General features: G+C 39.1%; 1 protein-coding gene across 1 annotated transcript; it reads right to left on the bottom strand.

Moving 5' to 3' along the window:
• Nucleotides 1–2260: 2260 nt before the first annotated feature.
• rps6ka4 (ribosomal protein S6 kinase, polypeptide 4) lies at nucleotides 2261–19714 on the bottom strand. The gene is made up of 18 exons (XM_007545852.2): nucleotides 18732–19714; nucleotides 16873–16944; nucleotides 15777–15844; nucleotides 14917–15067; nucleotides 14645–14760; nucleotides 11738–11845; nucleotides 11573–11653; nucleotides 10840–10943; nucleotides 10494–10644; nucleotides 10140–10301; nucleotides 9917–10042; nucleotides 8966–9099; nucleotides 8746–8839; nucleotides 7147–7317; nucleotides 5958–6149; nucleotides 5708–5867; nucleotides 5450–5613; nucleotides 2261–4521 (listed from the first exon to the last, which is right to left on the bottom strand). Exons 1-18 carry the CDS (start codon nucleotides 18817–18819, stop codon nucleotides 4312–4314), a joined length of 2352 nt encoding a protein of 783 aa, XP_007545914.1. The 5' UTR covers nucleotides 18820–19714; the 3' UTR covers nucleotides 2261–4311.
• Between the last annotated feature and the right edge of the window lie 382 nt (nucleotides 19715–20096).

Here is a 20096-nt window from a genome sequence, read left to right as displayed (position 1 = left end):
ATTATTTCCGTTAAACCAAGAAGTTTATTCCGAATGGGAAATGAGACTGCCATCTTTTACAAGATTCGATAATCAATCAATCAATCAAACAAACAAACGTAAAAATACCCTGAATTAATACAAGTCGTGATTTTCATCATTAAAGGAAAAAAGGTTATTCAAATCTTTTGCTACCAAAACTAATATCTGATGGTAGCAACATCTTTCATGCTTATAAATGTTTTTTTTTTTTTTTTACATCACTCTGAAGGAATTCTGGTCCACTGTTCAGTCTAAAAGCTTTAGAAATGATTTTTGAGACTCCAGAAAGTCCTATAGCCTTTTTTCCTCATTAGTTCTTGGATCTTTTGCTGTTTGAAAACTTTTTGCCAACTTCATGTTGTCAGATTGGTTCTTCTTAAAGTGTTATGTGTTTTCCTGTCATCTCATGTTACCTTCAGTTGTTATAAAAGAAATGCTGCAGAAATAAAATATGACTTTAAAAAATTTTAGCTTGGTAACTTAACTCTTTGGAATCAGACTCCTGTCTCTTTAAGGAAGTCCTGCTCTTTCCAACACTCCGCCTTTGGGGAGTCATCACAGCATCACTCCTCTATTAGCACTTTGACAACATTTTTACCAGCTCAGCTGATGTTAACAGGTGTTTGCTAATTGCTGCGGGCTAGTCTGAAGGAGCTGAGTGGGGGAATCACTGCAGCTTTGAGGAGGAGCTGCGCCTTGACGGCAGCGCTTGGGCCACCTAGGCATTTCACACAGCTGAATGGTTGCCACGGGAGATTAAAGGATTTAACAGGAATGAAAGAATCAAGGCAACACGTCAGGTTTGTTTTTGATGAGGGAATAACTTTATAACATGATGTAAAGCTAAAAAAAAAAGTGGATTTTACTTAATGCAGCCTCTTTAAGTGAATTCTTAACCCCATAAGAAAATCATCCATGAAAACCGCTCTGCCTCTTTTTGCATTCATGCCGACATGATTTGGAAATCTTTTCTTTCTTTCTCCCAGTTTTGGTATTAAGAGATACAAGTTGGCATTTCAAACTGTAAATAAGATGCTTGTCTGGTGCAGTGAACATCTTGCATCATTAACTGGATGCTGGGTCTTTTACTGCCCAGTCTGTCAGCAGTGGTACAATGAGTGCACCTGTGCTCCCAGCCTCCATTTTTTTGGTAGACGTTTTAAATAGCCGCTTGTCCGGATGGAGCAATACAGCCCAGCAGCAGACTGCAGCCGGAGAACATCATGCACTGCATTATACAAGATGAGTATTGAGCAAAACACCATGCAAAATAGCAAATGTGATGAGAAACAGCCGGCAGGGGACGAAGCAGTAAACACAGAAGCTCACAGCAGCCCCCTAGTGGTGCAACAAACTCATTACAGGTGGATAAGCGTGGAGCTCAAAAAGCAGGAGCCTTGTTGTGCAGAGACAGCTTGAAAAATCATCTTTGGCTTAGCAGCAGTTTAAAAAGGGAACACAGTGTAAAATAAGCAGTAATACAGTGATGAATATAACATCCAGAAGTAATTCCTGGATCATCACCGCTAAGCTTCTCAGCCGCACCGGAGGATCAGCAGCAGGACGAGATACTACCGAGTGTGAGGGAAGGAAACAGCTGGAATTTAAAGGGAGTCTTTTTGGAGACCCCCCTGCTTACGTCAGCCATCGAATTAGCATAATTTTTAAAGACAAATTTAGATCTTTTTACATGGAATGTATTTGGTATTATATGTTTTTATTGTCCTTTTCTTCTTTGTTTATCAAAGTCCCAGAGGAAACAATACTACAAAAAAATGCCATAATTGAAGCCATTAAATGTTTCCATTATTGAGGATACAAAAAAGTTGATTATTTTTTAAAAATTCAAATATTAATATTTCCTTTTTGAAAATGCATGACATGCATGACTCATTATAGGACACCTGTCTGATTTATCATCAGAAATAAACTTCGAGTTGAGTGAAAATAATTTTAAATTTAAATTTACCAGACTGGGGTTCACTATATATAGCAAGAAAGGTACAATATACAGTCATATTCAATAAATTAGTTCCGATGAGGACGTGTTAGCAACATGTCTGTATGAATGTTTTTTTTAAATCAGTCACATGTAATATTCTAATTTTAAATGACATGTTTTTATTAGCTGTAGACAGAAAAATCATGATTAACAGATTTAAAGGCTTTATTTCATCCGTCCGTGTATTTAATCTATATAATGTGTTTCATTTAGTCACAAAGTTCCTGAAATAGACTGTTCAATAAGATTTGAATTTATTGAATGGGTCTGTACATGTTGGGTTGCATCGAAGAAGCCACACAACCAGTGATTTACAAAATAATGCATCAAGACATTTTAATTCACAAAAAAAATCTATATAAGCAAATATTTTTTTTCTTTCCTTAGCTGAAAAGAAAGTCAGAAAACCCCTTTCCCTCCATCAAATTGTATAAATATAAATATCATCTTACCGTCATATTTCCTGTAGTTTGATCACTTAAGTTCAAATAAATACCACTGAAACATCCAACAGACAAAAAAAAATCATAACCAGATATTTCAAAGTAATATTTATTTTTGCACCAACCAAAAAAACAAAAAATACAAAAATACAAATCTTGGTGCAAAAGATAAATTCCCAGTTAGGACACTGACAGTAAAATAGTAATGCTAAAGCTGAAAAGAAGAGCGCGAAAAGAAACATCACCTACAACAGCAAAGGAATATCAACACCAATAAAAGCAATTCTTGAGTAAAAACATCAACAAACAACCAGTTCAATTCAAAAACAACATCAGTGGGGAACCAACGACAGCAAAGATGCAATAATGTTTCATCTGGCACAGAAATATGAGCACCACCGATCCGCAAACACCCCTCAGTACGATACATAAAAACACACACTCTCTCTCACACACACACACACACGCACGGTGGACTGGAATTCAACAAGAGCTAAAATCATGATAAACCCACAACCACAACATTAAAAAAAATCAAAGATGTAATAAATATCAGCAAAAATCACTGTTAAAGCTGAAATGTGTTTAATTGCTCAACTGACAACGTGTAAGAAGTCCAATAAAAACAGATACCTTTGAGACCGCTGTCAAACCATAACTCATTACATGATCAGTTTCCGTTTAAAAATCAAGATGGGTATGTACATTACTTTCACCGAAAAGACGTTTTAAAACCACATCAGGAAAAAAAAAAAAAAAGAAAGAAAAAAGATGAGAAACGACAAGGTCTCAGCATCACTATGGCGCTGGGAAAAGCAGACAGACAAAGGCATCGTGTGCGCTCCGAGATCCCATCTTCTATCAGTCGGGTACGAAAATATAGAAAACCGCATGCTAGACTGAAGCAAACATGAGATTCAATTCGACAAGCTTGTTTTGTGTTTTTACAGCTGCTACTCCTGAACCCTTAAAAAATAAAAATTCAACTCTGTGGATCAAAAAAACTCCCAGAGTTGAGCGATTTGAGACAAGAGCTCTGCCCGGAGCTGGTAGTGTATTGGAAGTGCAGCACCTCTCGTGTGAAAACTGACTCCCACTACGCCCCGACGCTCACCCTGCACAGTGCCCAACATCCAAACGACACAAATCACAAAATAAATCCCTCTGTGCGAAATCCCTGCAGCCGTTTTATGCATCTGCGATAATTTGATCGTCGACATTCTCTCCTGATAGTGCAAACGGCTCAAAATTTGCCCCTCGAACGTAACCGATAAAAGTTGATTTCGTTTGTGATCATGTGGTGGAGAACTTGTGAAGGAGCGGTTTGATTGATTGCAGATAAAATCAACGATTGAAAGGCCGGTTCGCTTGCAGCGTGCAAACGGACGCGCCTTCTTACTCACAGAGTCGCTGGAATTATGGCTTCTGCTCATTAATGGCTCGATTTTTCCCTTTCCTCCTCCTCCTCCTCCTCCTCCTCCTCTGACCAGGTGCTGCTTCGTCGCCACAGTGAGGATAAACTGATTGTGTCGAGAAGAAAAATACTGAACAGGAATTCAAATCCTCAAGGGCACGTCTTCTTTTTTCGACAAAATACACGTTTGGTTTGAGTAGAGTGCAGCGGGAGGAATCGAGATTATTTTTCCGTTAAAACTGTCGTCGTAACCGCACCTGTGTTTCTTATCCATCAGTGTGGGTTTGTTTGTGTTTTTGTTTGTTTTTTTTTTTTGTTTTGTTTTGTTTAGCACTGACCCCACCAGCAGACACCATGTCCTCAGTGTTAGGATACGCCTCTTGTTTTTGTTTTTTTTTGTTGTTGTTTTTTCCAGCGTCGCTCCGGCCGCATCATTTGGGCTTGATGTGCTTTGGGGTCACAGTCTGCTTGTTCTGCTCTTTGGACGCCGAGGACGAGGTGGAGGAGGAGGACGAGGAAGAGGAGGAGCTCCATCGGGTCTCCACGCCCGTGCTCGTCATCTTGAGCTTGCGTCGTTTTGCCAGGGGGGCGTTGTCGACGCTTTTCAGGAAAAAGCCTTCTCTCTTGCAACGGTTAAAAGCCTGTTGTACCAAAAAAAAAAAAAAAAAGGTATTCAGAATCCATGATATATTTCTTGCCAACAATGTATCCATTTTCTTTTTGCAAATGTCTTCTGTCGATTTTTATCATAATTTAGAACCTAAGTATGGAAATAAAAATGTGGCTTTTTAAAAGTTTCTTAGTGTAGATATTCCTCAAAACGACAAGTTGTCTCATATATAAATGACTCTGTGGACTGTAAAGGTTGCAGATCCCTGGTCTGACATGTAAAATCATCACAATACACTTAAACGTTTAGAATTATAATAGTAGAAATACTTTTTAAGGCATGATATATGCTTAAAGTAAAATCCAACATTATTTTAGTAATTTATTCTAGCAATTATTCTGACAATTAATTGGATAAAAAATGTACATTCTGCAGATTTTGTTCTTTAACTGCTTAAGCTAATTTTATATAGTATTAAAAATACATGGAATAAGGCAAATAATTTATTTCCTTTCTTGAATAAACATTTTATTGCTTAAAATGCAATAACAGCATTCTTTTAGTGTGTGTTTCATCATTTGTAGCAAAAACAAACACAAAAAAAACACAACTTGTGAAAAGTTCAGCCGTTAACATCAATACAGTGTAGAGCTGATCAGTTTTTTGAGTAGCTGATTATTAATTAGATGAAAAGTGGAAGATTTTATTGATTTATTTTAACAGAATTAGAAAACTAACATTTTATAAGTTCTGGGTAGAAGATATTTACAGAAAAAAAAGTTTTTTCATCATAAATGCAAAATGTTTTTTTTTGTACAGTTTTGGAATAATTACTGCTATGAATATGTTGTTCTTTCAGCAACTGGAATGTTTTGTTTGTTTTGTTTTTTAATCTGCGTGCTCCAGTTAATGATTAATCAATTAGTAAATCATTTCAGCCCAACATAAAAAGCAGCTACCTTGTATGTAGCATTCACATATGTACGGACTGTTGGCCCGCTGGACTCCAACACATCAGGAGTGCACAGAGGAGTGGTGGACATGGACGCTTCGCCCTGCAGCCAGCTGTTCTCCTTCAGATCGGAGAGTTTCAGGCGTCTCTCTGGATCCACAGTCAGAAGTCCTGAAGACAAACACATCAAAACAGGCTTAAAAGATACAATTATGTGACATTTATGCTCTCTAACTACTGGACAAGCGTCACTAGCAGCACAAACCTTTGACAAGCTCTTTGGCGTCCTCTGACACACCCTTCCACGCCTCCCCGTCCAACGAGAAATCCCCCTCCTTTATCTTCTGCATGATGTCGACGGCGTACGATGAGGTCATCCCGCGCTGCTCGCTCTGAAACGGCACCTGGCCCGACAGCATGGTGTACTGCAGGACGCACACGGAGACTCATTAGCGCTGCTGCCGTTACTTAGCCGCGACACATGTCACATAACCAGGGCGCGCCGGCTCAATTACCAAGATGACCCCCAGACTCCAGAGGTCGCAGGACTTGTCGTATCCGGCGCTCTCAAAAAGCTCCGGAGCGGCGTACTGCAGCGTGAAGCAGGGCGTCTGCAGAGGGGCGCTGCCCGCAGGACACAGGCGAGCGAAGCCGAAGTCGATGACTTTCAGCACAGAGTCCTCGCCCTCGTCGGTAAACAGGACGTTCTGAAAGGTCAACAAGAAAGGTCAACCCGTGTAGCGCGCTGCTGGTGGGAGGACACTGCTACAGGGTTCCTGCAGGTTCAACTGACTAATTTAAGACCCTTTTTCAGACCATTTTCAATGAAAATTAAGACCAGCGTCAATACAGAAATGTACAAAAGACAATAGCATATTTTATAATTGTGTAAAGACACAACAGTGTAAAACTATCGAGGAAAAAAATTGTAAATCTAGTGAGATCACCTGCAGATCAATTACTGTGTTGTTTTGTCATCACATTTTTTTCATCTGTGTCAGAATACCGCTCGGTTCTGTTTTGGTTTTCCTTTTCTGCTCCTTCTCCGTCGCTCCCTTTGTACTAACAACTTGGTCAAAATAAAACTCTTCAGATGTTTGACCACCATGCTTAAAAACCACTAACCCTCCGACCTCAGAGTTTGTATCACACCAAAATGAGGCTCTTCTATCAGTGCTAGTCGCAGCAGTGCTGACCGTTTTCTGGGGAGCGTCAGCCACACCAGGGGATCAAACCGGCGACATGCTTGTAGTTCTCATCAGTCACTCTGCACGGCTCAGACATGGTTCTCTACAGTGTTCACCCCGTACTGCCAACCTTTAGCACAGATTGAACATCGTACGGTTGGCAACATAAGTGAGCCCGCGATAAATTTACTAGCTAGCTAGCTAGCTACCGAGGTATATTAGCAGCTGGTTAGCTGTAGCCTCAGCAGACCAGAGTCACAGAATGCAATGAAGATGTCTGAGCGTGACTCAAGCCTTAGCGTGACAGAAAAGTCCCACAAGAAAAAATAAAAACATGGACGCAAAATAGTCCAGGCCGAGACAAAAATTTAAGACTTGGGATTAACGTATTAAAGGCCAAGGCAGGTTTTGTCTGTAATGAATTTAAGGATTTTTAAGGTTGCGCAGACACCCTGTGCTAGAATGATTGAAATAAATCAACAAAACAAATAAAAACAAAAAAAAATAAAAAACCCACCTCAGGTTTAAGGTCTCTGTGCACCACTCCAGCGTCGTGCATGAAGCTGACAGCTGAGACCAGGCTCTGCAGCAGCTGACTGGCCTCTGCCTCCCCAAACAGCTTCTTCTTCTTGATCCTCTCCAGTAACTCCCCGCCTCTCAGGAGCTCCATCACTAAATACGTGTGATACTGACAGAGCAGAAGATGTACCAGGGAAAAAAACTAATGAGTCATTTTGTTGTACAATCCAGCTGATTATCATGTAGCGTAAACTGCACACATAATATTTAACTGAGGTTGGTATTGTTTTTGTCCCCAATTCTTTCAAAATAAAACCAAAGTAGAAAGCCACAGTTCTGGGAAAGCAAATCTACCACCTTCTTGCTGAAAAAGACATTAATTATTGATACAATTTATTTGTAATTTCTAGTTAGGATTTAAGACATCTTAGGAAGCCAAAAGAAGGATATGAAATCTAATTGAAATGTTGCGCAGTAAAAATATGCAGCATCCAGGGTTGGAAACAGTAGAAAGTGCCTGAAATGAAGAAATGCTGAAAAGAAAAGTGATCAAATCTAAGAGGCAAATACATTTTCATGGCGCTGTCCCTTTAAGGTAGGCAGTGTGACGTATGATGAAGGAAAAAGTAAAGAGGAGGCTCAGCAGTTTTACTGTTAGTGTCATAAAGTTCTACCCTGCAAAGTTTTCATAACATTTTTCCTGACAAACTTCTACACTTTGATTCCTAGAGTCCTAAACTCTCTTAAGACTGTTTTTTTTTTTTTTTTAAAATCCAAATACAAACGTTTACTGCTGACATTTCTACATTTGTAGAATTGTAGAAATAGGCTTTAAAATCAAACCAGTAAAAACAGAAACAGTCAGGAAGATGTTGGCGGATAGATTCATCATCGAAAACACTCACGCCCTCTTGTGGGGAAACAAAGACGCTGCAGTTTAAAAGGGAGTGAATGCAACATCTAAGGCATTTGGCAACAAGAAAATATTCAAACTAAGAAAACTGATGCATTTTGTTAGGTTTCCTAGACTTACGTGGAAATATGATAAAGTGTGTATTTATCTTCTGACAGCTTGGTGTTTGTGTCCATAAATAGATGAATGTGAAAACAAAAAGTCTGTGGTCCCAAAAGAATTTATTGTATTTATACGTCAGTGACCAAAAGAAACATCACATTACTATTTAACCTTTTCTGCAGTGAAATCCAAGCACCTATAACTAACAAAGCACTTTTGTTCCATTACATGTTTTGTTTCTCTCGCACCAAAGACGTTCTGTTGACTCCTGCTGAAATAATCGCGTCTACTTTCCTCAAAACAGGCGTAAATTTTAAGTTACATCTAACTTCCTTGGATGAAGACACTTTTACAGAGATAAAGAATGGAAACTGTTTTTATACTCTAGTTTTTTTCTATCCTTATCTAAATTTGTAAGATTATTAAATTCCAGACTTTGTAGGAACTCTGAATTTAAAATGGCATATTGTTTTATTTTCTCAGCTGGCAGTGGGTTTTTACAGATAAAGTTTTTTTTTTTTTATGCATGTCCCGTTTGATGTTTTGTCTGTTCATCAGATGTCGACGCGGCGGTTCCTGTACCTGATCGGTGAAGACGTCGTACAGCTTGACGATGTTGGGGTGAGCCTCACACTGCCTCAGGGCAGCAATCTCCCTCTGAGTGTTCGCTTCCATTCTGACAAACAGGAAAACAAGACCAGTATGAAAAGTGCTTACACGTAAAACATGAAAACCGATCCCTGAAGGACAGATGAACACTTCTCAAACAGTATCACACTAAGGGCGCGGCCTGCCCTCTCACCTGCGGCTGACGATCTTGACGGCGTGCTCGTGGCCGTTCTGCTTGTGTCTGCATTTCCTGCACACTGAGAAACTCCCCTCGCCCAGTGGAGGACCATGGAGATCCAGCTCATAGTGCTGGAAGAACTGGGATTCCTGAGCAAACATTCGTGAAGAGGACAAGCTGTTGGTGTCCAGTGATCACGACGCAAGAAAGTGTGTTGTCACAGGTTATTCATTATTTACAGATAAAAGCTTAAACCTGCAGTTTGCAGCCTTTGTAAACATTATATTTTTCACATATTTGTCAAGACTGTCACTCTTTCCTGACTGTATAATAAGAGCGATAATCTGTGCGCGTACAGAGCATGATTGACAGCTCTAAGACCCTCCTCCTGGCTCTGATTGGTTGCTTCTGACTGGGAGGGGTGCATTTCTGGGAAGTAGTAACAAGTTTTATGAATTATGTAGAAACAAATGTTTATAGAAGTTACACAGCTATTACGCAGCTATTATTCAGACAATAAGTTTGTTTCTGAAAGGAAATAGTGAAAAAGCAGTGCCAACTTCAAGTTTAAAAGAAATGTCTAGTTAAGCTCTATGTAAAAAAAATACATGTTGAAAATTATTAATACCCTTCTCAATAATAAATAAAACTTTATTATTTACATTACATCAAACATAACGACTGGGAAGCCTCTTAACTTTTGTGCAGCCGGCTTTAGTTCATCTATAATATTTCCCTAATTTCTATAACTTTGATATTTTATTTTTAAACATGAAGGTAAGAAATCAGCCTGCCAAACTGCCTTATGAGAGGTTTTTCTTTTTGTGGTTAAATAGTTAAATTAGAATAAATATTTTCCACTGCGACTGATTTCCTGATAAAGCATCTTTCTCTTTTGCAGAAGGCAACACCTACTTCTGCTTCAACCATTTCCAAACGTCGCCCCGGCTCAGCCTCCAGCCGTACCTTTAGCATTGCACTTTGCTGGACAGAAGCAGAAGCCGGGCGCTCCGCTCCAATCTGACATTCGACAAAGTCTCCCATCACGGCGTTCTTGTTGAACAAAATGGAAGGAGCAATAAACGAGTAGCCCTAAAAACAGAGAAGAAGAGTTAGGTGTCAGAGACACGACTGCATCTGGCAGAGTGTTGTCTAACTTTTCAGACGGCAGCTGAAGATGAGGGCTGACCTGGAAAAGGCGGTCTGTGCTGGGGGGCGTGCTCGCCGGGGAGTAGACGGGGTCCATTCCGGTGAACTCTTCGGCAAAGTTGCCCACGTCGAGTTCACTTTTCAGCTCCGGTTTGAATGGACTCGGTACCTTCTTCTGTGCTAAGTCGGACCAGTTCAGTCCCTGTGAGGGAGCAGTGAGCAACGACATGCTTCACGAGAAAATCCTCAGACCTTCTAGATCATTTCTCAAGTCTACAAAAGTTCACAATCAATTCACAGCAGTAACACAGAAGTAAGGCTTATAATACAAACTGGATGGATGGGAAGAAAAATGAGGGAATGTAGGAAAGATGGGCAAGCAGGAGGGAAGGACCTTGAAGAAGGGATGAGCTTTGATATCCTCAGCTCCTCTGGGCCCAGAGCCAAGTCTCTTGTGTGGATCCTTCACCAATAACTTCCTCAGCAGGTCCTTAGCAACCGGTCCAATCATGGAGGGGAACGGTGGATCGCAGCGCAGGATACGTCTGACAGGAAAAAGGTAAACGGGTTTGAAAATGTCGCCTTCCTAGATTCCTACTCTGTTGTCCTCAGAAACAAGAAACAGCACAATTTTCCAACCTGCTCTACACCAAACCTTTTGTTACAGAAACAATTGGGGTGACTTCAGGTTGAAATAAGGCGATTTAATCCGTGAGTGATCATTGAGGAGCAGTGCTTACTTCGACACCTCACTCTGGGAGTTCCTTTCTCCCTCCAAGGTGAAAGGAGAAGCTCCCGTCAGCAGCTCGAACATCAGGATCCCCAGACTCCACCAATCTACAGACTTCAGAGCAGCAGAGGGAGAAAGCAAGCTTAAAGACGAGCATGGAAAGGCCCAGACTGGAACCGAACTGGGGCTGCTGCAGAAGGAGCGCTTCTTCAAAACCAACAATCTGGAAAATGTGATCACATCTAGCCCTATGATAATAACACATTTTAGTGGACGATGAGTTCTCCCAGTAAATGATGGTGGTAAATGATAATATTGACATTTTGAGATAATTTTCCACCAATAACAATACGCTCTCCGTTTAACATTGGAACTGGAAAACCTGTTAAATATCCAAAATAAGCAAAGAAAACAACTGAAACGACAATAACTAAAATGGATTATGAAGTCTCTGTAACCAAAACATAATAACCAATCAGCTTAGACAGGGATAACAGGCAAAAGTGGCAGGTAGTGCAAACTAACTTCTGGGTGTCTAAAAAAAACAAAAAAACAAAAAACAGCGTTTCCCAAAAGGGAGGATTTTCAACTATATTAAAGTCTGGACGACTCTTGTCCAGATGGAAATTATCGCACTCCCTTCAATTTATCATGCGATTAATTGATTTACTGCTTAACCATATCATCCAATGCCTGGAAAAATATACAGACACTGCTCTTGTATGATGCAGTCAAGAGGTCACCTTGCCATGGCCCGTCTTCCCCCGGATGATTTCTGGAGCCATGTACTCGATGGTACCACAGAAAGAGTAAGTCCTTCCCTTCTGCAACAAGACGAAGACAAAAAAGGGATTTACTTCACACACGAAGAGGACAGTAAGTTGCACCCGTAGGTTTGGGTTACGCACGTCTTCTTCCAGAAACTCTTTGCTGAGCCCAAAGTCGGTCAACACCACGTGGCCGTCGCTGTCTAGAAGGATGTTCTCCAGCTTGATGTCTCGGTACACGATGCCAAGCTGCACAAAACCACAGGGGGGAAAAAAGGCACTGAGATACATTTATGTTAAATGAGTAAAAATAACATATGCAAATAAAAAATGTTTAGTACGTAGAGGTGAGAAAATGGCATTGCTAGTCCATAAACAGCCTGTTTTCTAAACTCAACAAAGTAAGAGTCAGTTTTATTTACTGGGGGGAGAAAAAGGTAAAAGCAACAATCTCAACAACAATTTCTGTGACATTTTTCACATTTGCAATAACGATTTTGATAATATTCGCCCCTACGTCCCTCCCTCACCTGTTGCCCTAAAGATTTCTCATAATTGTGTCTTCACACTTATGAGAAAGACAAAGTCAACCGTTGTGAAAAACAGCTTTTTGGATTTCACACATCATTCTTGTGAAAGGACATCTGCCTTTTTTTTTGACTGTATGACACAATTTTGACATTTGCTGAACAAAAAAAAAAAAGGAACAGAAATAAAAAAAAAATGGATACTGAAATAACTGAACATGCAGCTGATGTTCCCCAGAAAGATCAGCTAGCCACAAAGAAGGTACAACAGCAGTCACTGGAAAGGATTTGCACTGGTTGTAATTTTGGTTCTGTGACGGGATGTTGTAGGGGAAATGTTTCTGTTTAATGTTCGGGCTGAATTTTAATTAATTACCTTCTGGATTTATTGATGCGTACCAACGTAAACAAATGGCACAGAGTCCCAGAGGAGCAGTCAAAGCGTTGGCATTTACAGAGTCATCGTAAACTCTCATGTTTATGACTACAAATGAGGATGAGAATGATTACCCTCCGTAGTTGTTTATTAGCTGAACGCAAGTGGAGGGTTGCTATTTGGGCATCAGAGCATGTGACAAAAACTGCTTGGTACTATTTTTACATTCAATGCACAATACATTACATGCACAATGCTTTGTCATATTTCCAAATAAACAATCAAGTTGACATAAACATGTTTTTGGAAGATGTCAGCCCTTATTCTAAGCAACCAATGTAGTTTTAAATCTCAGTGTCATTTTCCACATTCCACGAGCGTTTAGCCATCCTGCCCCAAATGGGATTTTTCTTTCTTAAAAGTAGTTACTTTTTAAGTACTGTATTTTTCGGCTTTTAGGCGGTTCTTTTTTTTCCCTCGCTTTGAACCATGTGGCTTGTAGACCGGTGTGGCTTTTCTGTGGATTTTTCTTCAGCCACCAGGGGGCTCTATAGCAGGAAGTGAATCATTGGAAGTCAACATTGGAAAGCAAAGAAGAAAGTGCTGATTTTCATTTAGAACAAGCACATGCTAGCAGCAGGTATGACAGAGAAATGTTTTCAAACTCATATGACGCAGCTTTAAAGTTGAAGGCTATCGATCTGGCAGTACATAGAGCTGCTGCAGGTAAGCTCGGCGTGAACGAGTCTGTGGTTCGGTGTTGGAGATGCATGGCTGCTCATAGCCTGGTGCGGCTTATATAGGTACGTTTCCAGTTTTTTCTTCTCTTTTATTTTTTTAATTTGCAGGTGCGGCTTATAATAAGGTGCGCTCTATAGTCCAGAAAATACAGTACATACTTCGCCTAAGGTCATCAAAATCTAAATATGTGGCACGGTAGTTGGTGCTGTTGCCTAGCAGCAAGAAACTCCCAGGTTTGCATCATTCTGCCTGTTCCACCTGTGCCTGTCCGAGTTCACGCTGGCTTCCTCCCACGCCTCAGAAACACGACTGTTCAGTTAATTGGTCTCTCTAAATTGCTACGTGATGGACTGGCGACCTTTACGCGGTCAGCCGGGTATGGATGATAGACGGATCCAACGCGGTACTGACCTGTTGCTTTCAATTTGAGAGAAAATAGCGTAGCACCTTTGGTATTCCTACTCAAGGTTATGAAAACAATGGATTTTAATACCGGCTTGTGCTTTGCGTCTACTGTTATGTCACAGGCAAATCGACACATTAGCAGAGCAGAAATACTGGAAGCAACACAGATTAGACAGTTAATCTTAGCTTGCTGTGACGACTTTCTTCAGCTTATAACAGATATTATAGAGTGTGCTTGTGGGATGGTAAATTGCTTTATTTTGCTATTGGAATCGTCTTTTTTCTGATTAGCATGAATTAGCTCTTCCCTTGTATGTCAACAAGAGAAGAGCTAATTTTCTTGTTGAATTAGCTCTTCAACGAGGGAATTAGCAGTGGGGAGAAAAATGAGAGGCAGATCTAATTTGTTTCTCTTGCAGCTTTTAACAGTTTCATCAAACCCTAAAGATTGACTTCACCTCCTTGAAAGCTACACTTTAAAAGAAAACAATAGAAGTCACCCAATGCTACGCCACAAAAACCAGCAGCGATAAGCTGAGGAATGCTTTTAAAAAGAAATCCGACTTCCGGCTTCTCCCCAACATTTAACTATCAGTTATCAAAACAACATGCAAGATGGTGACTAAGTTCAACACTGCAGCTGCCTCCCTGGGATATGAGCACAACTAACAGCTACGGGAGTTGCGTAACACTATTAGGTAATCACTTCCTCGAGCCAGAGTGTGTTTCACACAATGAACACCAAAGCAGGCTTCTCTCCTTGAAGAATAAAGTCAACAGCTGCAGAAAAAAAAAAGGTTGTAGTTCAAGCAAGTTCCGTTCGGTCACTTGTGTTGTGAGTTCAACAACTGCGGATGTAAATCAAAGTTAAAGATACAGAGAAAGATATAAAAACCAATGAGGAATAGAGAGTGAATGTATGCATTTCACCAACTTTCGAATGTGGTGGAGAGAAATAAAGACTGGCTCCGTTCAGGCGTTGAAGTCACCCACACTCACCTTGTGCAGATGCTCCAGAGCGAGAATTATTTCCCCGATATAAATCCGCACCGCTTCTTCGGAAAAGTGATCCCGCTGGTACAGGTGAGTAAACATTTCGCCGCCGCTCACATAGTCTGTAGTCGCACACAAGAACAAATAAAGAGGGGGCTTGAAAAGAACATGCAAAGAAATAAACACACTGGGAAAAAAATAAATAAATAAAAACAGAGATTCAGACAGGAAGACGAATCTGTTCAGTGTGTTTGACGGCTGATCTTCGATGGTCTCACCCAGGATGAGGTGCAGCTTGCTCTGAGTTTGAAAGGCGTAGTGAAGGGTGACCAGGAAGGGAGACTGGCGGATGTGCTCCAGCACCTGGCGCTCGGTGCGAGTGTGTTCCGTCGTCTTCGCTTTCTGAACGATCGCTGCTTTCTTTAAAACCTGAGACAAGTAACAGAAGCACAAGACACATGAATACGTTTTGATGAACTCTTCTACTGCAGCTCTTGCTGTGTGATTAACATTGTTGTTGCTCTCTCTACTGTAAGGTGAACCTCTCCTGCTGTCTCAGGTCTTTCGAAACCTCTAACAGGTTTTCTCTAATTACTCATCTGCTTATCAAATCTGATCAGTTTTCCTATTCCAGCTGAAGAAAAGCTTCCTCACTGCATGATGCTGCCCTCATCAAATGAAGGGGTATTGTGAAGTGTTTTAACGACACATAGGATTTGCATGTTGGCCAAAAACTTTTCCCAATTCTGGCCTCATTTACCCAAAGTACCTTCATCCAGTTCGCTTGTGGAGAACTGCAAACAGCATTTCTTCTTAACACCGCACTTTTGAGGTTGTTTTTTTTAAATATGCAAAAATATTTCATGCTTAACTTCACTTTTATGCACTAATTTTTGTTGGTTCTATTACCAAAATACCATTGACTCCTACACCGTATTTTCCAGCTGATCCTGAAAGCTTACAGTCCAGAGTGACATACGCGTTTGTTCTTCTTCATGTCGCATTTTTTATGCGTCTTCTAGTCTGGAAAATACGGTAATTGTAACATTCAAAAATGTGGGGAAGTTCTATACTTTTGTAACGTGTTAAAAGAAAACGAGTTAAGCATAAACTTTTTATATCATGCGTGTAATTTTACCTTCATTGCATACAGCTGGCCCTCATCGTGGCCGGTGTTCTTCCGAACCAAAAACACCTTTCCATAAGCTAGAAAAACACAAAATTCATAGATATTCAAATTTCAGCTTGCAAAAACAAAAAAAAAGTGGTGAACCTTAATGGTTTTATCATTTTTGGAGATATATAGTTGTCAAAAATGCTCAAATCTCACAGTTTATAGTTTATTTCCTGCAGATTTTATTTCACATTGATTGGGGATCCGACTCCTGATTAGATCCTTTAGTTTTAATTAAACATAACAGGAGATTTACGGAATAAAAAACAAGGAGAGATGTCCTCCTCATAGGTAAAAGTTGTTGGTAATCATATAGGTACATACATTTGAGGAAAAAAAACAACAGCAAAAAAAACAGCTTTAAATGGACAGTTTACAAAGTGGGAACAAAATGCTCCAGAGGCAGATATGATCAGCTAAACATATGCAAAATCCTTTAAGTACAACAAAATTAATTAAGTTTTTTTATAGACACTGCATCAGAAGTCAGTAATAAGATCCAGCTAGCACAATTTGGTCTGATAATTTAACATTAAGCTATTTTTACTGCTATCTTAACCACATACTTCTTAGAAAAAGAAATATGTTAGGGCTGTATCTCCTAGATAATGTTGAATTATTTTTTTTTTCCTTTTTTTTTTTCGTTTTTTAAAGTTGGTTAAAAATTTTTCTAGCACAACTTCAGAGTAAGATTAGATTGTGATGAAAACATCCCAGTCATGTCTTTCCTGTAATTTGACAACTTTACGTGTTAAAACAAAAAGTATGCTGATGGACAAAACAATTATTTAATAAAAAAAAGAAGATTAAAATGGATCAGTTATTTTTACTTCTATTTTGTGATCATTATCTTGTTGCATGATCTAGTTTGGACAGATATAGTCCCACTAAACTCTGAAAAACTCTACATAAGAGATCCTGTGGCTGCAAAACAACCTTTAGCTTACCAAAACTGACCTTGCTGGTCAAAATGAGACTTTTGCGTTGTGTCTTATCTAGTGTTTAACAAACATCCCTATTTAGGTCTGATTTGAGCGAAGACGATGCTTCAGAAGCTTACCTCCGGTGCCCAAAACCTTGAGAAGCTCAAAGTTCTCCATGCCAACCCTTTCAGTGTGACCTGTGAGGTTAGCTAGGAGAAAGCAAAAAAAAAAAAAAAAGTCTTTTAAATGTATTATAAAAAGGTGAATACAGTTTTTAGCAAATCTGAGAGTGTAAAACAATTTATGCATCACTTTGTTCTTAAAACAGTAGCACTGCAATTCAATAATTAGGATATCTATTAAAAAAACATGTCGACTGATTATTTTATGATTAGATCAGAGAGTAGCCAGATTTTTGTGCGTCTACTGTCCAGTTTAATACTGTGATATAAGGAGTGGGCATTGTAGACTTATCAAGATATTTTGTGGTACTACTGAGATGTCGATAAAAATTTTGATAAAAATACAGCTTATTACTTCTTATTTCAGTGACTGTGAGGCTGTGACTGCGTGTTTGTGGTGTTGAAACACGAATCCTGTTCCTGAAAACCGTTCCCACTACAAGTGTCATTCATGTCACTAAACTGCCATTAAATGCATTTTTAAATGTACTGATATTTATTGATTCTCTTGTGGAGTAACCAGTGACGAAAATTGTAAAAAACAAAATAAACAAAACAGATTTCAGTCAGTTTAGTTATTGTCTCTAGCATCAATAATTAAAGTGCGTATATTGAGATGATCGATAAACAATTATCATGAAAAGATTTTTTTTTTTACAATAAATGATAAACAATGCAATAAATGCCCACCCCTCTGTGATACATGCATATTATCTTTGGAGTACAAACTAAATAGTACCGACAACACAACACACACATACATTAAAAAAAACTTGAAAATAAGATAGATTTTTTTTCTAGGGCTCATTTAATTTACATGCAGTGCTTTTCAAGTAGAATATTACATCTCACTGAGGTTATGTGAAAGTGCCTAACTGTGAAGTGGAAAAAAACAGGACATATGATTTAAAAAATAAATCTGAAAAGTGTGCTCTGCATTTGTATTTAGAGGTATTGCATAAACTCTGAATAAAATCCAGCGTAATAAATAGCTTTCAAGTGTCATCTAAGGAAACCTATGCAAAGTCCAGATCTAAATTCACCTGAGAATCTGTGTAAAGACTTAAAAACCTATGTTCACCTATGTTCTTCATCCAGTGGCTGATTTAACACCTTTACCAACAGGAAGAAAAGAAAAAAAATTCTAATCTTTTCAAATTTTTATTAACATTTGGAAGCACATTTATCATTTTCATTCCACTTCACAATAATGTTGGACTTATTTTATTTGACATGTCAAATAAAATCCTGATAAAATAGACTGAGTGTAAATTCTTGTTCTGTAATTTACTGCTTTATTGCTGGAACTAATGTAACAATCACTGCACATTAAATTTATTTAAATGTACTCACTGTGCATTAAGGGAAGCAAAATAGAGACGCTTACTACAATTTAGTGCCTTCTAATAATCATTTTATTCCAAGGTAACAACATTTAATCGCAGTACAATTTTTCTTTGTTTAATATCCATTTATTTTACTTCATAATAGTTACTTAGAGCAGTTTAGTTTTACAAATCACTTCTTTATGTGACAGGTGTCTTTGAGAAGCACATTACAAATGTGAATGTTTTTCAAGAACTGTTTGTGTTTATTGGGCTTTAAAAAGAACAGTTTTTATCGTTATCACAATAGTCCAACAAAATATCACGATAATAAGTCCATATCGCCTACACCTGCTTCATAATTGTCTTATTACCAGTGTTGATTTTAGCTTAAGCGACACTTCGTTCACCGGGGTTTCTTCATTTTAAGAAAAATTGTGTGAACAGTGTTGGTCCATTTCTCAAACAATGTACGTAAATCTGACTTACCATTGGTGATTTGATGCTTGACAGTACAGGCCTTCTCATTAGATTTCCCATCGGAGTCATCACTGCTGTCAGATGTGTCCCCAGACATAATTTTAACGGGGAAAACAGTCTGTATGAACTGATTTAATAAACCCAGATGCTAACTGACTGCGCTACAGGCTCGGTAAGTAAAAAAAAAAAAAAAAAAAAAGAAGAAGAAGCTCTATTGTTGATGCATTGCGAGGAACGCAGGGATTATCGAAATGACAGGACAACTGTATTTTCGAGGCAATGCAGCTGGGTTGAGGTTAATCCCCATGCGTTTGACATCCTGGTGTTTAGCATTGTTTTTTACTCATGTGATTGGCCGAAATCCGGGGGGGAAAAACAAGGACGTGTTGCTTCTGCGGTTCTTCAAGCTTTGTTACGGCTGCCTAATCTTCACCAACATTTAGAGGAAACAACAGCGCTGCTTTCAATTTCTGTCACTGAATACGTCTGTGCTACTTTTAATTTAACGCACTGTTGTTAGCATTAGCTGTGCAACACTAGTTATTATTCAAAAGGTAGCTAATAGTTACTTTGTAATAACGCAAACCTTAGTTTTAAATTAACTATCTGGCTAGGGAGCCCCCCGTTCCCAACATTTTTGTTAGCATATCTCCAACAAGAAGGACGGGTTCCCACCCAGATGCGGTAGAAGCTGTACAGATGTAAAACAGCTTTAGTAGCTAGCTGTCCGTCAAAGTTTGAACGATTAGCTAAGCTAAGTGTTTGCTAGCCTTTTCAACTGGCCTGTTCAGGTAAGAGCAGTCAGTCCGTGTCGGAAAGCACCGCAGTAGCTCCCCGTCTTCTTTCCTTTCGCACCAATTAGATACATAATTTATCCATAGTCAGGAAAAGTATGTTTTACTTTATTTTCCTTGCCACAGCCAGTAAACTGCTAACCAGGATGCTTTCGAGACAACCTGGGCGACGGCCAGTCACGTGACCACTAATGGTGGGCGGAGCAGTTTTACTAGAAAAGTCAACGTACGTATTACCTCACTTATCATATAGAAATTGTAATTACCTCAATAAAGACCATTTATGTGAGTCAATATAATCAAAACCATGAGTTTGGGAGGTCACCTTAAAGAAACAACCCAGTGTTTGCATTTCTTTTAACTAAAAATAGACTTAACTGCGGGTGAATGAAGACGTAGTGAAATACGGAGTTTTGTTGTACTTCAACTGATTATTTCCAATTCATTTTCTATTTCCTGTTTGGAAACGTATTGACATAAAATGGGGGGGAGTAGATTAATACATGATAGTAACAATGGCAAGTTCTATTAGTGACTTATCAAAAAAATATCTGGCTTTTACCATAACTGCTCATCATGT

This window comes from Poecilia formosa, unplaced genomic scaffold, assembly GCF_000485575.1.
Source record: "Poecilia formosa unplaced genomic scaffold, Poecilia_formosa-5.1.2 Scaffold14, whole genome shotgun sequence".
Classification (NCBI taxonomy): Eukaryota; Metazoa; Chordata; class Actinopteri; order Cyprinodontiformes; family Poeciliidae; genus Poecilia; species Poecilia formosa.
This window is presented reverse-complemented; position numbering and strand designations above follow the sequence as displayed.